General features: G+C 34.4%; 2 protein-coding genes across 7 annotated transcripts in view; one reads left to right on the top strand and one right to left on the bottom strand.

The window, feature by feature from the left end:
• Positions 1–226: 226 nt before the first annotated feature.
• Positions 227–10,389, top strand: LOC129002919 (glutathione S-transferase LANCL1). 2 transcript variants are annotated; one of them, XM_054431041.1, is made up of 9 exons: positions 227–494; positions 784–954; positions 1,369–1,514; positions 2,819–2,966; positions 4,771–4,911; positions 6,038–6,217; positions 8,459–8,605; positions 9,066–9,168; positions 10,214–10,389. In XM_054431041.1, the coding sequence occupies exons 1-9, from the start codon at positions 279–281 to the stop codon at positions 10,294–10,296; spliced, it is 1,335 nt and encodes a 444-aa protein (XP_054287016.1). In that variant the 5' UTR covers positions 227–278; the 3' UTR covers positions 10,297–10,389. The 2 variants fall into 2 exon arrangements, with proteins under 2 accessions (XP_054287016.1, XP_054287015.1); XM_054431040.1 differs by lacking the exon at positions 4,771–4,911 and adding an exon at positions 4,945–5,085 and having other exon boundaries at positions 228–494.
• Positions 10,390–11,524: 1,135 nt separating this feature from the next.
• The window catches only part of LOC129002105 (transmembrane protein 47), a 140,163-nt gene continuing 127,705 nt past the window's right edge, over positions 11,525–23,982 (bottom strand). For 4 of the 5 annotated variants that reach the window (XM_054429663.1, XM_054429666.1, XM_054429667.1 and 1 more), the window contains 4 exons: positions 20,625–20,774; positions 19,488–19,550; positions 18,894–18,923; positions 11,525–16,032 (listed from right to left, as the gene is read on the bottom strand). In XM_054429663.1, the coding sequence (XP_054285638.1) occupies positions 15,890–16,032; positions 18,894–18,923; positions 19,488–19,550; positions 20,625–20,774 (386 nt within the window). In that variant the 3' untranslated portion in view covers positions 11,525–15,889. The remainder of the gene's footprint in view (positions 16,033–18,893; positions 18,924–19,487; positions 19,551–20,624; positions 20,775–23,982) is intronic. The other variant, XM_054429664.1, reaches the window with a different exon arrangement.

A 23,982-nucleotide genomic window follows, 5' to 3' on the forward strand; every position in this document is an offset into this window, starting at 1 on the left:
TTGATTTTATTTGTAATATTTTTTTGAATTCAATCTCAGCCCACAGCTGTGCAGCTCAACTACAACAATCGCTAAAGAATTTAAAGTAGTGTGTTTACCTATGTTTACCAAACAATCATTTACTTTCAAACGATCAAAAGACAGTTTACAATAATAGTTCTAATATCTCATACAGTATAATTAGTCATTCTTCAGTATAATTTCTGTATAATCTTTATTCTAATAAAAGAATCTTTAGTTTTGGTTAGGTTGGCGCACCTCCAAATCTGACAGTCCTTATGATTTCACTTTCTGCTAATTTTTTTAGGTTAGTAAATATCAACAAAACCGGCGTTGGCGGTGTTATTGATCAATATTTTCTTTCAGAAAGGCTTTCAAGACACTACAAAATTCCCAAATCAATGGATCAAAACAATCAAGACGAATATACTAATCCATACCCAGATTTTGATGGAGAAAACGGACATGGAATTATTGATTTATCCACTGAGCAGGTAAAATATAAATAAATTTAAGTAAGCCCAGGCTAGGCCTATTTCACTTTTATTAACCAGCAGGGGGCTTAGATTGCTTGTCTTCTGATCTGCCATTTAGGAGTCCAGTTCAGGATTCAGTTGCAGTATTTCACAAGCCATAATGAACAATGATGATCTGCTGATAATCAGCTTCATAGTACCCTAACAGTCCACAGATTAAGCTAAGCAATTACAATTAAGCTGTATTTTTAAAATTCAGCTAATACTGACTTTCTATATTATTCCGACATGGCCTTGATTGTTTTAGCTGGATAAAACACTCCTGTCAAAAATAGAGAAGGCTGCCAATCAATTCACGGAGACTGTAAACAAGGAGGGCGATCGTACCAGTGATTTCTCAGTGTACACTGGATTGGGAGGCATTGCTCTGCTAAATCTATTGATATCTCAGTGCTTTGATGACTCCCGAGCATTGGCGGTAAGCATAAAGCTTAAAACAAATTTACTTCCCATCTACTTGCTGTTTTCACATAAGACCCAGATACATTAACATGACTGCTACAACAGTTTCTCAAAAGTAAGGAACTTAAACTGATTCTATCTTGTAAACCTGCATCAGCATACTCAAATAAGATCGAATAAAAAATCCTTTATTTTAAATAGAAGCTACATTTTTATAGATGAATTGTGTAAAGTCAACAAATTATTACTGTTCCCATTAAAGCGTTTCAACGCACATGATAATAACAATGAAACTAGGGTTAAATATGTTTGTACATAAAATCAATTGTTTTTCTATTAACTATATGTATTTTTAGATAAGACATTTTTGATAATCAACATCTTTACAAAAGAATTTGTGTAAGTTATAAAAAGCTATGTTTTTTTTTAGAAAGCAGAGGACCAACTGCGAAGAGCTCCTCAAAAGATTCACAAAAATCGAGCAACTTTCTTGCAAGACTCTGGACCAGTTGCCATCAGCGCTGTCATAGCTCATCATCTCGGCAAATCTTCGGAGGCTAAGAAACTTACTTCAAAGTAGGTCTTTAAGTTGCAGTTTAGTATGTTTGATATTTAAGAATACAGTCGAGCGCTGAATATCAAAACGGTCACTACAGTAAAAGACCGCCAATCTGGCAACCGATGGTCCGGCACTTCAACAATCCACATCGGTCTAAAAGTCTAACCAATTTTTTAAATGCTGTTTTAAGCTATATTTAACACCTTTTGCAGAGTTGAAAGCAAACGGGAGACGTCGGTAGTGATTGGATAGTCTCTGTAGTGATCAGAAAGAGTTGGTAGCAATCGGCAGAGTAGGGAGCGAATGCCAGATGTCAGGAGCGATTGGCAGGCGTGGGGAGCAATCAGCAAAATGCTCTAAAATCAGCAGAATTTTTGCCTGTCTCTCAATATCAGCTGTTTTTAGAAGACATTCAGTCATCCAGTATTTCCATTAATCCGGCACCACCAAAGTCCTGAATGTGCCGTATTAGGAAACTTCTACTCTATCCGGATTTATAACTATCCCTATCAGTCTCAGCATTTCTTTAACTTCGCCAAATACAATCGTCAGAGTGTCATTGTGTGTGTGTCCAGCCAGTTGCTTAGCCAACCAATAATAACGTTTTGCCACTTGTTTTGGTTGTCTGAAAAAGGTTATCAGTGTGTTGTCTTAGGGTTTTATAAACACTTTACTTTCTGTTCTACAGTATATATAGTTTTTATAAGTGTATTATTTCCTACTGTAACATGTCTTTAAATAAAATATGACTTAAGGGTTTTGCCCTTGATACAAGTTTCAACTATAAAGCTTTTTTTCGCTGACTAACCGGAACAAATCTGTTATATTTACTTTAGCTTATTTTCATTTGGGAAACAAATCAGTGATGCTTGCAATATCCTTCCTATCACATTGGTCCGCAATGTACTTGCTGCTGTTGGCTTGCATGATGCATGATGGGGTTAAGTATTAGCATTGACTATTGAGGTATTAGAGACTACAGTACTGTATTCGTAATCACTGTACACTTGGTTCGAGTTGCCTTCAAGGTTCAAACCCCATTTTACCAATCATGTTTATTAGTATGCGTTTTTATCAAATCATAACCAATGACAGAGGTATTATAGCCTATTGTATCCAAGAGGGATTATGTTTAGCTACGCTAAGACCATTTCACACAAATACTAAAATCAGGATTGGAAGGAAAGAGGAAAGTACAGTAGTATTGTTTTATTCACAGTAGTCTGGATTGTTAACAAATATTAAATTTAGCCTTTTTATATCTGTAAGTGTGCAGTTAAACTATTGTTATTAGCCTACAGTTTACAATGTTTTTATCTAGATTAACGTCTGCACTGGATGATGTGATCGCCAGTAACCCAGAGATGCCTGATGAGTGTTTGTACGGAAGAGTCGGGTATCTTTACTCTCTCATGTTTGTCAGAAAACATCTTGGGCCTCAGTCCGTAGATATAAACGCAATCAAAAAGGTAATTTAACTTCAATTTTTTAAAATAATAGAATTTCTTTTTATCTTATTCCTATTATTTTTTTCTGGAGGTTACTATACAACTGCTTTTGGCACCCACATAGTATATAAATAATGAATAAAAAGATTTTCTCCATGTTCATGCAGTGTTTGGTTGACCAAATTACTTTAGAGAAAAAAGGATTTGGGCCTTATACATAAAATTTGTTTAGTTTGTTATAATTTCAAACAAAATCAGTTTTGTCTAGTTTGGTCAAATTGTATGAATAATGACCATAGAAAGCTTATATTCAACTGAAAGGAAAACTTAATATAAATTTCCCAAATAATGTAAAATAATTGTTTGATGCAAAATTTAAGAAAAAATGATAAAGTATCTGTTATTTTAATGTGCACAACTATTTTAATCGCCATTTTAAAGTATTTAGTTTTTCAGGTCTACTGTATTACATTGTTACTCTTAGAGGTGCCCAGAAGAAGGGACTATGGCGCAAGTGCGGGACTGAGATTTTGGGGGTTTTTTATTTGACACATTGCCATTGATAATTTATTCAGTTTTATGTTAAATTTGTACCCTCCCTTAACTATGCAACACAATTTTTGTGTTTGATAATAACAAATGATCGTCGCAACAGCACAATGTCTTTGAGATCTTGAGGGATGCTCTGATGCTCTTAATATCACCGCAATTACATTTAGTTTTGACAATTATTAATTGGTTTTATATTCATTGAATTCTCGAGATTTTGGTTTTGGTGTTGAAAGGGGGTAGGTGATAAGCTATGGGGTTGTGTAGGATTGGTATGAAATGGGGGGAGGGGGATTGCGCACCTGACCTTCGGGGGTGGTGGGCACCTCTGGTTAGTTAGCCTAGGTTTAGCACCTAGATAGTGCTTCTTACTATATAGTAATTTACTGTAATAAATTAATGCATGATTAAACATTATTTATTCAATAATTATTGATATTGCTTTGTTTAGCAGCTAACTGTATTAGATGACCACAATAAAATATCTAGTAAGCCATTAAACGTTAATAACAAAGACAAGTGGGATCTGGCACTCTCTACTAATAAGGTACGCTACATAAAAAAAAATAAAAAAAACTATAGTTTCAGATAAAAATATAAAATCTAAAATTTATTGTAAAAGGAAGAACAGTTCTTTTTAACATGACAGTAGCCTACCGTTAGTGTATTATCATGCATTTTAACAAATCTTTTTTCTATTTTATTAGCTTTAGCAGAATAGCTGAGGAATAAACAAAAATGTATAGGCTTTTGTGTTTTGAATTAGTGTATGCTAATATTTAACAGCTATCAAATTATTTAATTAAATAGAACTGTGTATTCAATTAGTATAAAAAAACACAGATTTATCTCTACGAGAGCAAACAACTGTTTACTAATCAATGTGTTAAAAATAGTTACACTTGTTAATTAAATAGATTTTTTTTAGTTTCACAATTTCCTTAAAAAAAGACATAAAACTCTCCATTCCCCTAATTACTCCATAATGTACGGTAATTAAAAAGATATTAACCTACATAATCTCAGCCATATAGGAAAGTATCGAAGCTCGATAATTCTTCTAAAACTTCTTCTCAAAATCTCTCATTAACCATTTAAACTTATACACAAACAATTAAACTAATCCTTTTAGTTATTAAAACAATGGTATGGTTAATTTAATTTATAACAATACTGATTTTCCAGTGATATTGAGCAATAGTTTGCAACGATGTTGAGAAGATGGTTTTCTACATTGAGACAATGGCTATCAACATACTAAGACTGGTATGCACAGGTAGTTGGCGTGGTCCTGTCCTCTGGAAAGGCTCGAGCATCGTTGATACGCAGCAAAGCGCCATTAGCTTATCAGTGGCACGGCAAGAACTACTACGGGGCGGCGCACGGCACCGCTGGCATACTCTACCTACTGCTGCAGGTACTGTAGTGCGATGTCGCTGTGTGTTTACAGGTGGTGGCTGCGGTGCTGCGGTCAGGGGCTGCGCGCAGTGCGGAGTACCGCAGCAGAGTACCACTGGAGTTCGAGTGGTATGATGAGAACTACCTCGGTGCCGCTCACGGGGTCGCCGGTATACTGTACTTGATGTTTATGGTGAGCTGGGGAAGTGGTTTGAGAGTGTTGTGTAACACTTTACTTGTTGATACTGAACTGCAAATCCCATTTTCAGCTAATTATTTATTAAAATAGAATGTAGTTGGATGAGTCACTAACTTGTATTTTGTGTACTGTAAGTTTGCTACTATTTGATTTAGGCTTATTGTAATTTTTATTGTTCAATAATATTCATCCTCTTTTAAATTTGTATACCTCATTTACCGGTAATGTATATTAAGTAGTTTGGTTTTGATTTACCTGAATTTCTAAATGTAATACAAAAAAGTTAAATTCTTCACAACTTTATTGTTATATGCCGTTCCGAATTTAGGAGAAGAAATCTATTCCCTCTACTTTTGATCCTACCTTTAGAACAATAGCTCTACAGCTGAGGTTTGCCAAAACGTCAATCAGCTGTTACCTATATATACATTTGGCAAAAAAAGGTAGTGGAGAAACTTCCCCTCAAGTCACCTAAATGTCATGAACGGAGTTTAACTCTAACTATTATTGTTATGTTAATAATATATTAATTTTTTTTAAAGAGGTTGGCTGCCTCTTATAACCTTGCATTGCCCGTCCACATAGACTACAGATCTGTGCGTGGAACGTATTCAGCAAAGCAAAGGGTATGAAGGTGAACTGTACTGATAAATTTTAGTGGCAGTGACCAGGATCCGAACCCACGACATCACTGCCTTGGGCCCGAAGTCCGTGACGCTACCAACTGAGCCACCGACTCACCAAATTAATGCATTAATGCAATAGCCGTAGTTTATTGGTACAGTTCCTGTATCTTGATTCTAAACATATTTTTAAAACATTAATCACCTTCATAAATATTAAATATGGTTTTGGGATTTCAATTTAACAATAAAATCATCCCAATCTAGGTTTATTCAGTTTTAACTTATACATTTTCAAATCATAATACAACCCAATGTTTCAGTCTGGCGTTTTATCGTCACAAGACAAAGCTGAACTTATTCGTCCGACACTAGACAGTCTGATTGGTGAACGATTACCCTCTGGGAACTTTCCTTCATCGCAAGGCAGCAGGAGCGACAGACTCGTCCAGTGGTGCCACGGGGCTCCTGGGTTTGCTGATTTACTTGCCACAGCCTACAAGGCAAGTAACATTGCTAACTTAATTGATTAACCTAAAAAAGCAGGATCATTTATTGGATATTGATTGATAATTTAGTTACGAGTATGCACAATTTTTTAACACCTGACTCTTCATTGTGATTTGAGTTTCAGATTTTTTCCAAGCCATAATACAAGGATGAGTCATAGCTATAGAAAATTTGTATGTAAAACAATACACTATGTATAAAATAGTTCTGGCGGCCAATCAGAATAAATAATGTAATATCGTTAAATGGACAGTCCAAACCCTCTCATTAAATTTGTATAGGTTTTTCTAAAGATGGTTTTAACATAATTTGGAATTTAAGAATACAGTAGACTCCCTCTTATTCAAACTCCTCGGGACCGAGGTCAGTCCGGATAATGGTTTTTCTGGTTAAACCTTCGTCACTAAAAACTTGTTCAAACGGACCGTTTACTGTGATATTCGACTTAAATTTAGGAGAGAATTGTATTTAGACACGTGATCACTGGTCTCAAATCTTTCCCTTGAGAACAGTTGTTTCAGTACCGCCCACTTCCTGCCAATCTAGTCCGGTTAAATTAATAGCTGATAAAAATTTTCCGGTTAAAGAGATGTCATTTCCGCCGAGTGTAGTCCGGTTAAAAGGTGTCCGGATAAGAGGGAGTCTACTGTATAGGAGATATGTTAGCCCGCAAACCTTGACCTTGTTAGGGCTTAAGCTAAATGTCAACTTAAATTGGGACATCCATTTTGACAAAATAATATGTAAGAAAATCATCAGCAAGGTGATGTTAAAACGTTTTTTTCCTAACTCGTCATTCTTTGGAGTAATCGGTTAGGCCTTTAAGCTGAATGTCAACTTAAATATTAAGACATCCATGTTGACAAAATATGAACGTTATTGTCAGGATTATGTGTTGCAAAGGATGTCAAAACGTTTTCTACTAAATTCGTCCTCTTTGGAGTTATTGCTTGTTTGGAAAATTTTAATAGTACTCTATTTTTACCAAGAGTGAGGCCAAGGTTCAAGTCCCGCCAAACAGCAATAGCTATGTGATAATGCTACAACCCTCTAGGCCGACAGTCGCGACTTAACATCCACCGGCGCTACATCTCATTCCCTATCAGTGTCTGACTTAACAGTTTATTAAAATGTTTAGTCTGGTATGTGAAATTTTTTGTTTTTTTTTATCTCCATACAAACTCCACCATTAAGGAACACTAGGCCTCTTTTATGCATGGCATTTTCCGTCGGGCGGAATCTATCAGAATCTATCAGGCTTTCCGTCGGTGAGTGTTTTAAGGGTTCAAATGCGACCCTTTTATGCACGACGGAATCTCCGTCGCGTTTCAGCGTTCCGTCAGAGGCAGACGGAGGACCTAGACTCCGCCGAGTTTCGGCGTTTTGTCGGAGCGTGTTTTTACATAGGTTCAAATGGAACCCTTTTATGTAACTGCGTTTTCCGTCGGGCGGAATGTAGTGCTGCCAACCTACCCACGCTCTGTCATCCACAGTATTGAAATCGCCTAATCATTGTAAATAGATTATCCTTATTCGTTGTAACTGATTGATGAGTACAAATAAAGAGATGTAGGGGAAAATTACTGCGTGAGAATTACATTTTTGTTTAAATCCGCGGAATAATACAAACTTGCTGTTTCGTAGAAATAATACAACTTTATTCCCGGGACTGACATGGGCATTTTTGTATCAAAGGTATAGGCTTACCCGGGATTAATATGGGAATTGTTGTACAAAAGGCAATCACACCATCTCATTGGCAACCCTGCAGTACTGCCAACACGGTCATTGCTGCCAACCCTAAGACTTTCATTCACCGGGTGTACACTGTTCAGCCCACCTCCATCGCCGTCGTATATTTTTCTTTACGCACAAATAGGTATAAACCAATAAACAAGGATCCATCTTGGGTCACTGACGATGGAAAAATGAACAAAGTTGGCAGCAATGACTACCCCCACCGCGGGCATCATAAAAAACTAGCAGATTCCGCTCGGCGGAGAAACTGCATAAAATGGACAATGATTCCGCCCGACCGAAAACGTCGTGCATAAAAGAAGCCTTAGCAAGGAACCTGAAGATATGCTCCATTTTCACAGCACGAAACAGATGTAGTTAATCATGATCGTTTTGCTAGAGCCTAGTAGCATCATATAACATAATATAACAGGATGGAAACCCATTTTTTGTATTTATAAAAGAATATGTACCTGTTGACTATGATGGTGTTGCAGGAGTTTGGTGATGACCGTTACCGCAACCTAGCCCTGGAGGCTGGCGAGGTTGTGTGGAAGCGAGGGTTGTGTACCAAAGGCTACAGTATCTGTCATGGAGTCTCTGGCAATGCTTACACCTTCCTGCAACTCTACCAACTCACTGGGGTCAGTAGAGATAGCATAATATATAACATATAATAAAATAATATTGAGTTATTTATTAGCTGGTCTCCTAACCTTTTAGGGCTATTTGCTGATTTGTACAAAACAAATGGCTCTCTGAAATTAGCCGAGGACCACATTGTATCAATGTACTATCCTGACAATTGTAATGCTAACCATTGCTTTATTGTATCTGTATCCATGTGAAATTTGTGGTACACATAGTGTCTTTATTTTGATGATTAATTTTTGGTTTACCAATTTCTCATTTCTTTTTGCTGATAATCTAACAAAGCAATTTAAAAGTTAGTGAAAGAGAAAGAAAACATAGTACACTCTGATGTTGCCAAACATGACCCAATAAAAAAATATTTCAGTGAATTGCTTTAAATTACTTGGTTAAAAATATGTATTTGGAAAATGATGTAGCGTATAGTTCAAACCAGAATATTATTGGTTGCAGGATGTAAAGCATCTCTATCGAGCAGGATGTTTTGCTGATTGGTGTCTTTCCCTTCCCAAACATGAACAAATGAAGCCTGACCGACCGTTTTCGCTCTTCGAAGGTAAGTTTGTTTAAAAATTTTGAAAAAAAAACGTCAACTACAGTCAACCCTTTGAGCTCGAATTTTTTCCACATTTTCCGGTAAATTTAGCTTGCCATTCAAGCAGTCAGGTAAATGGCACCCATCGACCTATACTCGCCATTTGACCAAAAAATTAACTTTTTTGATTTTTGAATATATATATATATATTTTTTTTTTTTTTTTGGGTCCTTGTAGGTTGCCATTTTTGAGCAGTTAGTAAAATGGCGGGCGGCAACCTATACTCGCCATTCGACCGCAAAGGGTTAACATTGCAAAATACCCAAATCTATACTATTATAAAAAAGAGGTGGTTGCTGTATGTGTGTATGTGTGTATGGAAAAGTAAACTCGAAAAATACTGGTCGGATTGGGCTGAAATTTGGCATGATGATAGCTCACATTCCCGATTAACATATAGGCATATTCTTATTTCAAAAATCCTTTCGGGCTCCGCCCCAGTGGCTCTGGAGTTTCCCATGTTAACCTTATGAGAAATGGAATTATTGAATCTTAACAGCTGTTTCAATTAAACAAGTTGGTTCTGTTCTATGATGTTCAATAGCATTAAAGTTACAAGGATTACCAACAGGGTGCAGCACTATTATTTCTTTTACATTTATGACAACAGCTAATTTGCAACCAAAAGGTGAGTGAGCGTAGCGAACGAACTTCAACCTGGAGGCGAGTTAGCGTAGCGAACAAGCTAACCTGAAGGCAAGTGAGCGCAGCGAACGAGCTCCAACCTAAAGGTGAGTGAGCGTAGCGAACGAGCTCCAACTTAAAGGTGAGTGAGCGTAGCGAACGAGCTCCAACCTAAAGGTGAGGGAGCGTAGCGAACAAACTTCAACCAGGACGTGATTGAGCCATGCGAACGAGATAATCTTGAAAATTAAGAAGTTACACGGGGCAAAGCCCGCGGGTTACAGCTAGTTATATATATAAAAAACAGTATTCAACGTAGATTTGTTTCACCTGTTAAATGCATGTAAGAATTATGTTTTACAGTACACAATTCTGTTTCAGGTCTAGCTGGAGTTGCCTACTTCTTAAACGACATTCAGGAGCCTTCAAAAGCTGGGTTTCCAGCATACACTCTACAGCTATGAAGCTTGAAACTGCAGATTCGAAGTTTTAACATTTGGTCACATCACAAAGATTTTTTGAGTTAAAAACTAATTATACCACACCACACCCAATAATTGTTTTATTCTTGACAAATTGATCCATTATATAAAATGGAACAACAATTTTGTGTTTTTTTTTTTGTCCTTGATCAGATGTAGCAAGTTTATCCTTGTTATTCTGTAAAATTTTCATAGTTTTGAGGGATAATATTAGGAATTACCTTTGATGTTCTGCAAGGAAATGTCACAAAGAAGACTAATAATTTCAATGCTATTTAATTTAAATTAGCTAAAAAGCTTTCTCTAGAATGGTAGAGATTAATTTGGTAACTAGGTACTTTGATATAATCAATTTTATTTTTGAATGTCCACAAATCAATCTAAACCTAAAAAAATATGTTCTAAAAATTTTAAATTTTAAGTTAGAAGGTGAATCATTTGTCTTTAACATTTTACAATACAAAAGACTATTTTTAGGTTGTCTTAACTGGTTGGGTGGCCCGTTATACTAGCCACAACAATTTCAAGTTCACACTGTTAGTCCATGTCACTCTGATGGTCAAGTGGTATGTACTACCCAACAGAACAACAATCGAACCTTGGGAATGCAACACTGGCCAAAATTAGCCTTTTTGTTTTCTTGAATTGTAGTTTGTTGTGGTGTATAGAGGTACCTTGCAGCTTTGGAATTAAAATATAGTGATTCCGAGCTGGTACAGAGAAAGCTGATGTTGAAATAGTTCTCAATTACATCAACGACAAAGATGACAAAAAGTGCAAAAAGTTAAAAATGTAACAATATACTAAAATAGTTTTAAAATAGTTGTTTAGTTTAAGTATTTAGCTTTATCAAGAAACGGATTGTCAAACATCACAAAGAGCAGGTGTCATTTTTTACGTTGAGCTAGGCTGGTTTAATGTTTATTTTTAGATTGTTAATAATTTTCTCTACTGACCACACAACTGTAATAGGAGGGTCAAATATTGTAAAGAGGAAGTGTTTGGCAATGTTGTGTGAATAGGCTGGTAGTGTTGTTAAACAATTACTTGTTGTGCTGACCTACTGAATCACAACCATGATAAAGTGGTCAGTTATATTTCAAAAAGTAAAATTGTTTTTAATTTGTAATTTTTTAATGGAAATAAAATAATTCATTATTCATAAGTAAATACACTACCACAGTAGAAGGTTGGTAAAACAACAACAAAATTATTAGCATTTGTTAATTTTTATTCTTTGAAGGTCCAGCTTATTGGAAGGCAAAAGTGTACACAAATAAATAAATTTAAAAAATCTGAGGTTAAAATAATATGCTACATTATTACAACATTGGGTCAACTAAAATACACTTATTCATATATTATCATACAGATATACAATTGTGCGTCAAAATTTAACAACACCAAATAATAAACTAACGAAGATAGGACATCAAATAAGAGTAATATCAAATAAGAGCTGTGACAGGAAGCACTGTAAGTTGTTTACAGTAAATAAATATTAGGAATGAAATAAATAAAACGATCTGCATAGAGATTGACAGTAGAAGTATAAACTAAATAATAACATCTATAAATAAACGTTTGTAGTAAAAGCTACAAACAACAATGGATAAACATTTGGTACAGTAACTGGTGATAGGTGGAAAAATTGGCATTAGGTAACTTTCCCTAGATATTTTTCGCTTTTTGATCGAAACGATATTTTAAACTTATTTACAATTAATGTAGTATAAAACATCATACTTTGTTGATTTGCTCTCGTATAAAAGCATTGGTGAACTGATGAAGGATTTATGTACAATCTTATTCTACGTGATCGCAAAACCATCTCCAAACTCACAGCCACAAAACCTTGCAGCTCCACCGTTGAAAAGCTTAAGAAACGTAAATTAAAGCTTTGTCTCTACTACATACACAACAGTTAAATATTGATAGTTTAGCAATTCATAAAGTCTTTACCCTTAAAACAGGTGTTGGATAAACTGAGCTTTAACTCATTTTAAACATTTTGAAACAAAATTGATTATGGATGCAAGTTTATGTAAATGCAAATAAAATAATGTTTACAATAACAAATACCTGTAATCAACGTCTAGAAATAGCGGCAGAGCTGATCTCAATAAAGACCAATCAGCGACAGAGACTAACAATCTACTACAATCCAGTATTCTTTCACCTTTAAACAAGTGTCCGTTAAACTGGGCAGTAATATGGTTAACCAGCATTACTATTTGTCTGTCATATTTCTTCACACTGTCTCCCTATAAAAAATATCACCTTTCTTGGATAAAATACCATCTTCAAATAATAAATTACTTATTGATTTAAAATTTCTCAATAATTAGTATTTTGGAACTCATACAACTCGAAACACATACGAGTAGTTCAGGAAAGTGTTTTACAATTTTTTGAATGTACAGTGTTAAAAATAATACATGAGTAGCAGCCAAAATATTGACAACCTTGAGAAAATTGTGCATTCCTTTCTAGTGTACATCTTACTAATATTATAAATCTGAAAGTTTGTGAGTTTGTGTGTATGTTTGTGTGTATGTTTGTGTGTGTGTTTGTGTGTGTGTTGCTCAATCACGCATAAACTACTGGACGGATTGGGCTGAAATTTTGCATGATAATAGCTCACATTCCCGATTAACATTAAAGCATATTCTTATCTCAAAAACCCTTTCGGGCTCCGCCCCAGTGGCTCTGTAGTTCCCCATGTTAATCTTATGATTTTTCATATTTAAAAGGAATTAATGAATGTTAACAGCTGTTTCAATTAAACAAGTTGGTTCTGTTCTATGATGTTCAATAGCATAAAAGTTAAAAGGATTACCAACAGGGTGCAGCACTATTAATTTTTTTTTAAATATATGACAACAGCTAATTTCCAACCAAAAGGTGAGTGAGCGTAGCGAACGAACTTCAACCAGGAGGCGAGTTAGCGTAGCGAACGAGCTAACCGGAATGCAAGTGAGCGCAGCGAACGAGCTCCAACCTAAAGGTGAGTGAGCGTAGCGAACGAACTTCAACCAGGACGTGAATGAGCCATGCGAATACTTATGAAGTTAAACGGGGCGAAGCCCGCGGGTACAGCTAGTAAACTATAAAGTAGTCATGACTTTTCTAAAATTCAACTCATGTCACAAAAATAATTGTACCTATATATATACACAGGAACACAAAATATCACATTATTGCAAAAGTAATATCTTATAGATTTGTTCTTTGAGTAATAAATAATCCACTTATTTACACAACCTGATGATTTGGAGTGAGCTAAATATTTACTCTATTTTCATGAAGTTGAAAAGATATTTTTAAACATACACATTGTACAAATAATTTGCTGATTAGAGGGAGTCGTATTATTACTTAACATAACTTTATTTTTGTTTCATTACATAAAAAAAATAACTTCGAACGAGGTACTTGAGTAGGTGTACACAACCATTTCCAAAAACAAAACACTCTCACTCCTAACAATGTAAAATTTCAGGCTTGTAAATATTGTTTAACATGTTATACATTCCTAACTAACTGAAACTGTTTGACTAATTTTTGCATAACAATAACAAATATTTTAAAATCTCCATAAATAACTAACAGCTTTTATTCACTTTTCATTGGCTATATCTCGTTTAAAATCATGTACGGCTAAAACAAGAATACTCACACAATTATGATACTGAAAATTGAAATGTAATACTCTAATAGCTTAAGAGTCAAACTCCCTTGCATTATGAATTCAGCAAAGAAAGTAATTTCCAAGAGAAATTTGTTCGATAAAAGTTTGTAGTTTACATAGTGGCACATTACACTATTGTAATCTATTACATTCACAACTGAACATTTTGTACTTTGAACATAACTACATTGAATGAAAACTAAATTATTTGTTCACACAAAAACTAAATAGCCACGAGGCTAAAATTCACTGAATTTGAACACAATTTTCGGTGACAGAAAAATCGGCTAAAACCGTAGTAAATCTGCCAGTAATAAACACTGGTAATTGATCAGGCATATAAAATACAGTCCGTTTCTGTACAATCAGAATTTGAAACACTTTCGTAAATCACTCGTTAAAAAAAGTTATCAGCCGAAACGAACCCAAGATTCTAGATTTGTGCTGAGGGTTATGTACAACTTAGGAGGGACTATCACACAGTGTCTACTTACATCTGGACTCTATCAGGAAAAAACCCGCAGTGCTCAAAGGTTTCCGATTTGAAAAAATAGTTCCACTTTGACAAAGTTAAACTTTCGAACAGTGGTTTGGTTTTGGACTTACGATTATGTGCTTTGTTAAGTACGCACGCAAAACTTTTGTGTCAGAATTTCAGATCGACAGGAGAAAAATTACCAGAAAAGAAACTAAATATCACTGGTGAAAACTAAAAACTTTCCTTGGGTAAAAAAATTTGAAAAATTGTTTTCACATATGAGCATCTGTCACATGCTCATAGTTTTGAGCAACCTTTGAACACTACATGGTCGATATGTCGTTCTAGAGTGAGCACTGCTGTCACGGCCTTACCATATCAAGTCACTGGGAAGTCGACGGGTCTTGTTCAGTATCAATTGTTTTGTATAAGTACAATGTAATGATTGAACATTTTTTTGAATACTGTTCATGAATTCAAACATGTATCTTTGGATTCTTAAAATGGGTAACTAGGTAGCTTAGAACATGTTTTCGATTATTTTTCAAGCCGTAATTATTTTAGACGATAAACTCTGATAATGCTCGGATGTTTTGTAAAGTTTCATAAACCAGCTAATAGTACCTTATAAAGCTGTCATGCTTATGATAATTTTTTGTAAAAAATGCTTTTAGTAAATTTACAGTTGTATTACCGTACTGTTTATCTGTTCTGAAAGTTTTAAAGCTTTGAATTCTGGTGCATGTTTTTTTCTATACAAGAAAAGTAGTAAAAGTAGTACTAGTAAAAGAAGATACACATGTTATGGAAGATTATTTCTTTGACTGAGTTTAATTTAACATGCTGCATTGCCAGTATCCATGAATGAATTTAATAAATTACATTACTTATTCCCTTTATTAGAATTTGGTAGAACAATCAGTAACCTCTTAACTCATCTCAATATCTGTGCTTTAACTCGTTTTAATCGTACAAAAATAACTATTTTTTTATAAAAAAAAATAAAATTTGAAAACAAACACCTTAACCAGTCCCCCAGTCTAACCAGTCTGGAGGGGATTATTTCTCCCTCCAGAAAAGTTATTTTTAGAGTCACAAGAATCAACGTGTGACAGCTTAATCAACACCTTCCTTATGTTAACCTTGATGTTCATGATTCATATTTCAGACGAACACAACCGACTGTACTCATAACTTTCACCTCAATTGTAACAACTGTTACCGTCCTAAGCCATCCCACTTGATAAAATCCTTCAAAGCTTACAAACTGTCAGTTCAGCCCTATTGTGATAGTTACAAAGACATGATTTAGATTCGAACCCAGTGACTCAGTGTTGACGAGGCCGTGGCAGCACGCGACCCCCTGCCTAATGTTATAGCACCACATCAGGCAGGGCTTGAATGCACTAGGCTTGGACCTTGCGTTCCTTGTAGTAGATCTCTTCGGACTCCTTGTCACACAGCAGGAGGACCACCGCGCCAAACAGAAAGATGGCGGCGCCCCAGCCTACGCCGTACGCCCAGCCGAACTCCCACACTTGTCTGTTACCTGAGAACACCAAACAGTCTGTTAGATTTTGTTGCATTTTTACGACATAAATATAAGTAGGGGTGTTAAGCGGGCCCCTTGATCTTTAAATCGTGAGAGGGTGTTTGCAGAAGTTTTTCCTGCATCACAAAATCATGCAAATTAGTTCAATTTCATTTGATTTTATCACATAATTTTTCAGTTAAGTTCTAAACTTCTAACTAAAATTTATGAGGAACCAATTTATATCAAAACATAAATTATACAACAACTATTTATGAGTAATATCTCAAAAACAATAACGAGTTTTTAAAATAGTTTAGTGATTTTTAAGGTCGGCAATACGGGGAGAGGGGCGATGCAGAGATTTTTTCTGCAATGAAGCAGTTTTACATCTGAAAAAAAATTTTTGATAGCAGACTAATCATGTAACAGGAGAGTCATATTTTAGGAGATTTTTACACTCTTTCATTTGTAATAACAAATATGTAAATTAATTTGTATGAAATCAAACAAAATCTAGATAGGGAACACAGAGAAAACCTTCGCAACTGCACTCATTTACTTGCATCTCAGATTGAACCTAGGGGAAGAGTGAGTGTAAACATTGTTTTGGGGAAATCCAGAAATGTGGCGTGTCAAGTAGAAAGTCAGACACAATTGGCAACATCAATTAAATAGTTTTTTTTTTTGTTTTTTTTTGGACAAAATCTTAATGTGCAGACTTAAACTCGGAAAGCGCCCCATTGAGTGTTAAGGGGGAGGATAAGAGTTCAATGAATGATGGTTTAGCTTGAATGAATAGCATCAGTTGGTTTTATTGCCAGAACCATTTGTTTTCCCATGATCAAAGATATGGTCCAGTTTTAAACTATAAAAAATGCTATTTACATCAGGATCAAAGCTTCTGATCAGTGGCTAGTAAGCACCATAAGCACTCTGATACTAAAATATTACAAGAGTAAGACATCAGAGTGAGAATGGTTGACTTCCTCTTCACTATAAACTTTTCAAACTGAGCTGCAATATGAGTGGCCTATTGGAAGAAGTTGCAAGTAAGACCAATCATGCTTGACTCCAAGCCAGAGCTACTGGATGGAGTCAAAAAAGTAGGGAGAAAAATCTGAATATGTGGAAAGAATACGAAGTAGAGGAAGAACAGAATGAATAGTGGTGTTCTTGAAAACCTCTGAACTTGACGGCCAATTGGGTTCACTTACGGTTACGTTACTGTTATTGTAATCTGGTAATAAATAAATGTTTTAAATTAACCTATCACGTAAAAACCTGGTGATAAGGCAACATAACTAATGGGAGAAAATATGTAAAATCAACAGATATTTTCAATATAGTAATTTATCTTCTATTGAATCTTTTAAACGCAAACATCATTCCAAAGCCGAAAAGCAGTATAATTAGTTAATGAAACTGTTCAACAAAGAATCACCATTGTCTTATTCATTATTTTCTTTTGATTCTCTGTGATAACAAAGAATCACTTCAGTTAATTAAAAAGAGCACTTTGATTAGAGAAGGGCTCGCTTAAAGAACATCTTGTTGAATTCAGAGGGTTTCAGTTTTCATTAATTAGTAAAATGGCATACGCCATTATTTATTATATAATTAACAATATTTTTGTATATGAGGTAATTTTACTTTTCCTTGTGCTATAGGTAAAATAAAAAAATTTAAGTGGTTTTTCGCAGCCTCGACTATTTTAGCATTCAACTATTCAATATTAACTGGAACAGCTCAAAACATGATTGTAAACATTACCAACTGGCTATTTATAATTTATTTTGACACTTAGATTGAACACTTCAAGTAATTTTTTTTAAGTTAACAAATTTTACAATGAACCCTTAATAAGTCGTAAGTATAAAACACACTCTAAAAGAGTACGCAAAACCCACACAAAATGATCAAATTAGCGGATAGGTTTTGTGGCTTACAAGCATCCAAGCAGCATTTGTTCATCAAACTCGATTGTTACATCATTCAGGTTGCAATTAGGTTTGTTAACAGAAAATTCTGCTTCCCTGCAGTGCTATTTCAACCTCTCTCGTTGGTTTGGTTGAAATTAAAAGACATGTCTTAATTTACTTAATGGATGTGAGCCAGTAATAAAATAAAGTAAGCAAAGCTTTCATTTTACAATTTCTGCTCATGATGGTAGGCTCACTGTATAATATTTTATTTAATTCATAAATATTTTAACGTAATTATAGGAAATTTAGGATGTCAGTAGAATACTCGGCTATTGGCTTTGAATATACAATTTTTTATGCTATTAAACAGTTGAGTAAGTTAAAAAATGCTAATTTTAATTTTCAGATTTGGGAAACAACGTCAAGTTTAAGTAATCATTTAACAACAGTGTGGGGGACTCAAAACATAAAAGATTTTAATAATTTGGATAAAAAATTACCAAGACACTTTAATCTCTCTTACCCTTCTCATTGAATAAAAGTACCGTACTTTATGAACTAATGTAAAACTGCATTTTAGTAAATCATTTCTTTTTAAAGGTATGCGACAATTACAGAACGTTCATAATAAGATGATATAACATAATCTTGTGACTTTATGGTTGGGAGCCGAACTTACGCTGTACGCCCACCGGAGTAAAAAAGTATACACCTTTTTGGCAAAATGTTTTAGTATTGGAGATCTTGATCACAAAAAAAAAAAACATTAAATAAAATTTGTCATAGAAAATCGCAATAGGTTTGCTACTAGGAAAGCATACAAGGCAAATACATCTAAAGTCCCAAAATAGTGGCAATTCATTATAGGGCAGAACACAAAACATTTAATATAGGCCTATTTTTAATGAAATTTGTTAGTTTGTTCCAAAACCAGAGGTTTGCCTTTGTACTCACTATAATGAGTTACTCCATAGTGAACTTTATCTAATAACACAAAATATTGTTAAATAGAAATACAAATTACAAATCAAACTTCATATAAAAAATAAATTTTATAAAAGTGTAATAGTATTACAATTGGAGGAAAACGTGCAAAAATGTTTCACCAGAGGTTCTTATAACTATGAAAAAAGAAATTTATAAATGTTATTCAAAAGGTAGATGTATATATTCTGATAGACAAACGACATTTCTGGGGTCTCCAATTTATTTACATAGAAATAGGTCTCTTTTGATAACTTTGATAACCTAACTCCTTAAGGGCTTACTCCAACAAAACAGATTAATATTATGGCATTTTCATAAACCAACTTCCAGTTAATATTGGTTTTCATACATAAAATAATTTATAGTAATCTCCATTCATCAATTATTTCACTAACAAAATGTTATAGCGTATTTACTTTTAAATCATATGGACACATTTTTGAAACTGGTTGGCAGGAAATGCATTATTAGAGATGAAATTTCAACACTTAGTATGGCGTAAAACAAAATTTTTAAAATTAGAATTTAATGTTAACTATAAAAAATTACAATTATACCAACCTTCAGTGAGTTCGGCAGCGAAACAGACTGGATAGACGACCAGGGCGAGCAGTGTCGCCACCACTGAAACAAATAATATCGAATGACATTCAAAGTTTTATAACTGCATAGTTTTAATTGATAGGTACTTAAATTTTTTTTCAACTGAAATTCTTGCTTCGAGCAATTTCCAGTGTTGAATACACTTGTATTATCATACTTAAAGATACTTTTAAGTAATTTCATCCCCTTTAAAGAGAGGTATACCGTTGTATATGTATAGCTTCTTTTCTATTACTAGGATAATTCTTAAAAATCTCATCTTTGTAACTTTCTTTGTGTGTCCAGAACAAGTTCAATGTCCTCGCGAGTTAGAGTCAGTTAAGGTACAGAACAACCTTTCTCATACAACCCCAGTTCATCCACCACTTTGCTAAATCTGGTCAGACTAAAGATCGCATATCTGTTCTGACTCATCGGCGCCTCATTTTCTGCCCCACTTCATTTACTTTTAATTTAATTTTGTTATGCTTGTTTCTGTTTTCCATACCTATTTATGAGTTCTTCATCTATTTCCAGGCTCCGTTTTCTCTTCTATCTGATCAGTCATTGCGGTTTTAACTAGTTAAGTTATTTATTTTTCGGTGATGGTACTAATATTGTTTGGTGGGTTTGTGACAGTATTCTTCTTTTTACACTTTTTTTAAGTTTGCAATACGCTATTTAAACATAACTACAGATTTTGTGTGATTTTCTGTAAGGTTTTCAACAAAGAAGGGTGCAGTACATTTATTTCAAATATAAAAAAATCACTTATTAACACTTTATGTTCAAGTTTGTTTTGGATCCTGTTTTTTACGAGATGCAAGCTTTGAAGACGTTGTCTTTGCAAAGAATAAGCTACTGAGCGATCTTAATCGTTAAGACTTTGACGGTATGTAAAACCTATTGTTGTCCTCATAATACAAATTTAACTCTTATACAATCTTTTTATACATAACATCGCTTTTTCAAGATAATCCCATCTTTTTGCATTTCAACCTTACTCCCAGTCCCAAAGATGACGGACAAGAGAGCTTCTGTATGTGAAACCCAGAGTCAGCACGCATTTATTTTAAACAAGAGAAAATCAGAAGAACAGAACATCTGTTTACTTACAAGAGGCAATCATGACGTAGACTGCTACTCTGTAGTACTTGTACTTGGTGCGGTGGTCCTTGCTTCTAAGACCAAGACCGGTTAGCAGTGTAGCGATGGCGTCTGTGATGAGCGCTACGATACACAAAGCTGCCGCCACCTTTATATATGCTGCAACACAACATATTTCATCAGATAATGTTTGTGTCCACTTAGACATAATAGTATATTACGTTACTAGTCCTGAAAATAAGTGTTTACCGGACGAGTGTGGTCGTTCCCGTGCGAGACGAAGTCGAGTACGGGATTACTATACAAGTCCGGTAAACACATTTTGGACGAGTGACGTACGATAGTTTACGCCATACTACTTAATCCGTTCAAATCCTTATATATTACCACCAATTAAAGGACTAAAAATCACTAGTCATAACCTCTAATGGTGGTGGTTATGTTTTTGTTATAACCACTCATTGCCACCCAAATACAGTATAATCAGCTGATTGGTGTCCAGTAAAACTCATTACAGTACAGTAGTACGCAATGAAACCCCATTTGGTTAAGCTGGCGGCAAACAGTTGTTTTCTGGACTAAATCCTTGCATGGGAAGATCGTCAAAATAGTGTAGTGTGGCGTAAATATCTTAGCGTAAATTCACAGAATGGGATGAACTTCAACCAATAGGCAAACAGTTGTTTTCTGGACTAAATCCTTGCATGGGAAGATCGTCAAAATAGTGTAGTGTGGCGTAAATATCTTAGCGTAAATTCACAGAGTGGGATGAACTTCAACCAATACTCTCAGGATATTGAATTTATAGAGCTTAAGTTAATGTTTTCGGTTTCTATATGATTAGTTTTATAATAAAAAAAGTTCCAGTGGATATAAGGGGTATTTGCCTTGATTGATGAGCTACTAACCTAAATGTTAACCATATAGTTCTTTAACAAAATACTTTTACCAAGATTTTTCTTCCAAGTCGTGGAGGTTGTAACACAACTTTTTAATGTGTTTAAGCTTGGTAAATGTTGTAAAGTTGACCGTAAAATAATAAATTTTATAAAGTTAAACATTTTTAACAATACTTAAAATAAGCGTTTCTGGGTGGTTTTAATTTGTAATCAAACAATACCAAAATCCAACAATACCAAAATTGTAAATATCAGTAAATAATTAATTAACTTAGATCTTTTGAAAAATGTGAAGTGGTCCTGTGAGAAGAAGTAGATAAGAAAATTAAAAAAAATTAAAAGTACACAAGGTGTAGGGAAACAAACTTTCAAAAATAAAACTAAAATTACGAAAAATATTAAGTAAAATCATTGCTTTTCATCAAATAAAAATAAAAAACCACACATTCACCAGGATTGATGATAAATTAAATTAAAGGACAGCAAACCCCAGTTTGCATACAGTAAAAGAACTTAATGCAAAAGGAGAAAATAAAAAAATATTGTTAAATCTTCTGTTGCTGAATAATGCTAAATCTTTTCTCTTACAGCTATAAAACTTCATGGATTATTTTTACCATACGATTTCCTTCTCGATCGTAACTAAAAACTTAAAAATGTATGTTGGGTTTTTGCTGCAAATTTGTTAATTTTTTGTAAAACATGTATACAGGGTGTCCGGTCATAAGTGTTAAATAAAATTTTGCATTAAACTACATGGTAATGGTGACAGAATGTCGCAAATTTGAGGTTCCCAACTTCAACAGTTAGAGAATAAAAAATAAATTAAGATTTTTCAAAAATTATTGTAGTTGTTATGAAAAAGGTTATTTTACTCTGTTAAAAATGCACTTACTGTCAATTTCAATGTCATTTTCAGAATCCTCACAAAATTTTAAATAGATATAACACATAATCGTTGGGGTACGGAAAAATCTATATAAATAAAATTAGAGTTTTGTCTGTACATTGCTTAGAATAATGAACTTTTTGGTTATTTTTACATTTCATAGGTCAGAGAAACCGAATCAAACCTTATCTCAATTTCTGTCTGTCTGTCTGTCTGTCTGTCTGTCTGTCTATCTGTCATTCTCTTGGTAACGCTAAAATACGCACTTTATTACAACTACTCCTCAATAACTATAGCACTGTCCCGCCTGAAACTTATTTTCCAAATACTATACATATATGAGATGGTTTTAGACGTATTTCATCGAATATGAGACAGTTAGATATTTAACAGTAAACCCTTGAAAATCAAGTTTTTGTCGATTTTTGACGTGGAATTTCTGGAAGCCCATGTTAACCTTATGAGAAATGAAATTATTGAATCTTAACAGCTGTTTCAATTAAACAAGTTGGTTCTGTTCTGTGATGTTCAATAGCATTAAAGTTACAAGGATTACCAACAGGGTGCAGCACTAGCACTATTATTTCTTTTACATTTATGACAACAGCTAATTTGCAACCTGGAGGCGAGTGAGCGTAGCGAACGAGCTAACCTGAAGGCAAGTGAGCGTAGCGAACGAGCTAACCTGAAGGAAAGTGAGCGCAGCGAACGAGCTCCAACATACAGGTGAGTGAGCGTAGCGAACGAACTTCAACCAGGACGTGATTGAGCCATGCAAACGAGATCAGATAGTAAAAATAAAAGTAAGCCTACCGTTATAGGATCGACCGGCAGACACAGAGGTAATTTAACCTTTTATTGATTGTCATACCGATCCGGAACAACAAAAAACAACATAAAATGAAGCTATGTATAATAGTTTGGCCAGCATATCTTAAAATATGCAAACCAACTGCTGTTCGTTATATAAGAAGGTTTCAACTGAATATTATAAGATCCCCGTGCGTAGAACGGGTACACAGCTAGTATTCTATTTAAAATTCTTCGTTAAACAAATTATTTTTATATCGACGAATATGTAAATAACATTCATCAATTTATTTCTCGGTTGTTGAGTTCCGGCGAGGTTATCAAATATGACTAAAAACTTCCTTATTTAAAGGGCTTTACAATGGTGTATAATAGTTTTTACCGTATTTCAAATTTCCTAATGTAATTCGATCATTATTGTGAAAAAACATGGTAGGGCAAAGAAAATCTATTGTGAAGAATAATACATTTAAGTGCAGGCAACAAATAATTTGATTTTTTCTCGCATGCAACGCTTTGTTTATAACTACCAAGCTAAGACAAGAAACATAGTAGTAAAATGTTTTTGTGATAAAGTTACGGTTATCGTATATTTTTCATATAAGGTTTAAATTATCTCCCGGAATTTCTATCTTGTTGAATGGATTTAGTCAATAGATTCAGGTATTTTACTGATAACATTATCCAAGCGATAAGAAAACCAAGTGAACCAGTAGTCATATTTTAAAAAGATCTATCAGTCATATGTGGACAGTAATCGGTCAACTAT

The sequence above is a fragment of the Macrosteles quadrilineatus genome, unplaced genomic scaffold, assembly GCF_028750875.1.
Source record: "Macrosteles quadrilineatus isolate MER2022 unplaced genomic scaffold, UCM_ALF_1.0 Scaffold_9__3_contigs__length_116548681, whole genome shotgun sequence".
Lineage (NCBI taxonomy): Eukaryota > Metazoa > Arthropoda > Insecta > Hemiptera > Cicadellidae > Macrosteles > Macrosteles quadrilineatus.

Bases quoted from the DNA above. Each gene is read 5' to 3' on its own strand.
- LOC129002919 (XM_054431041.1), top strand. From the start codon at position 279: ATGATTTCACTTTCTGCTAATTTTTTTAGGTTAGTAAATATCAACAAA. The intron at 955-1,368 runs GTAAGCATAAAG...GTTTTTTTTTAG, and splicing joins ATGACTCCCGAGCATTGGCG to AAAGCAGAGGACCAACTGCG. The intron at 4,912-6,037 runs GTACTGTAGTGC...CCAATGTTTCAG, and splicing joins TACTCTACCTACTGCTGCAG to TCTGGCGTTTTATCGTCACA.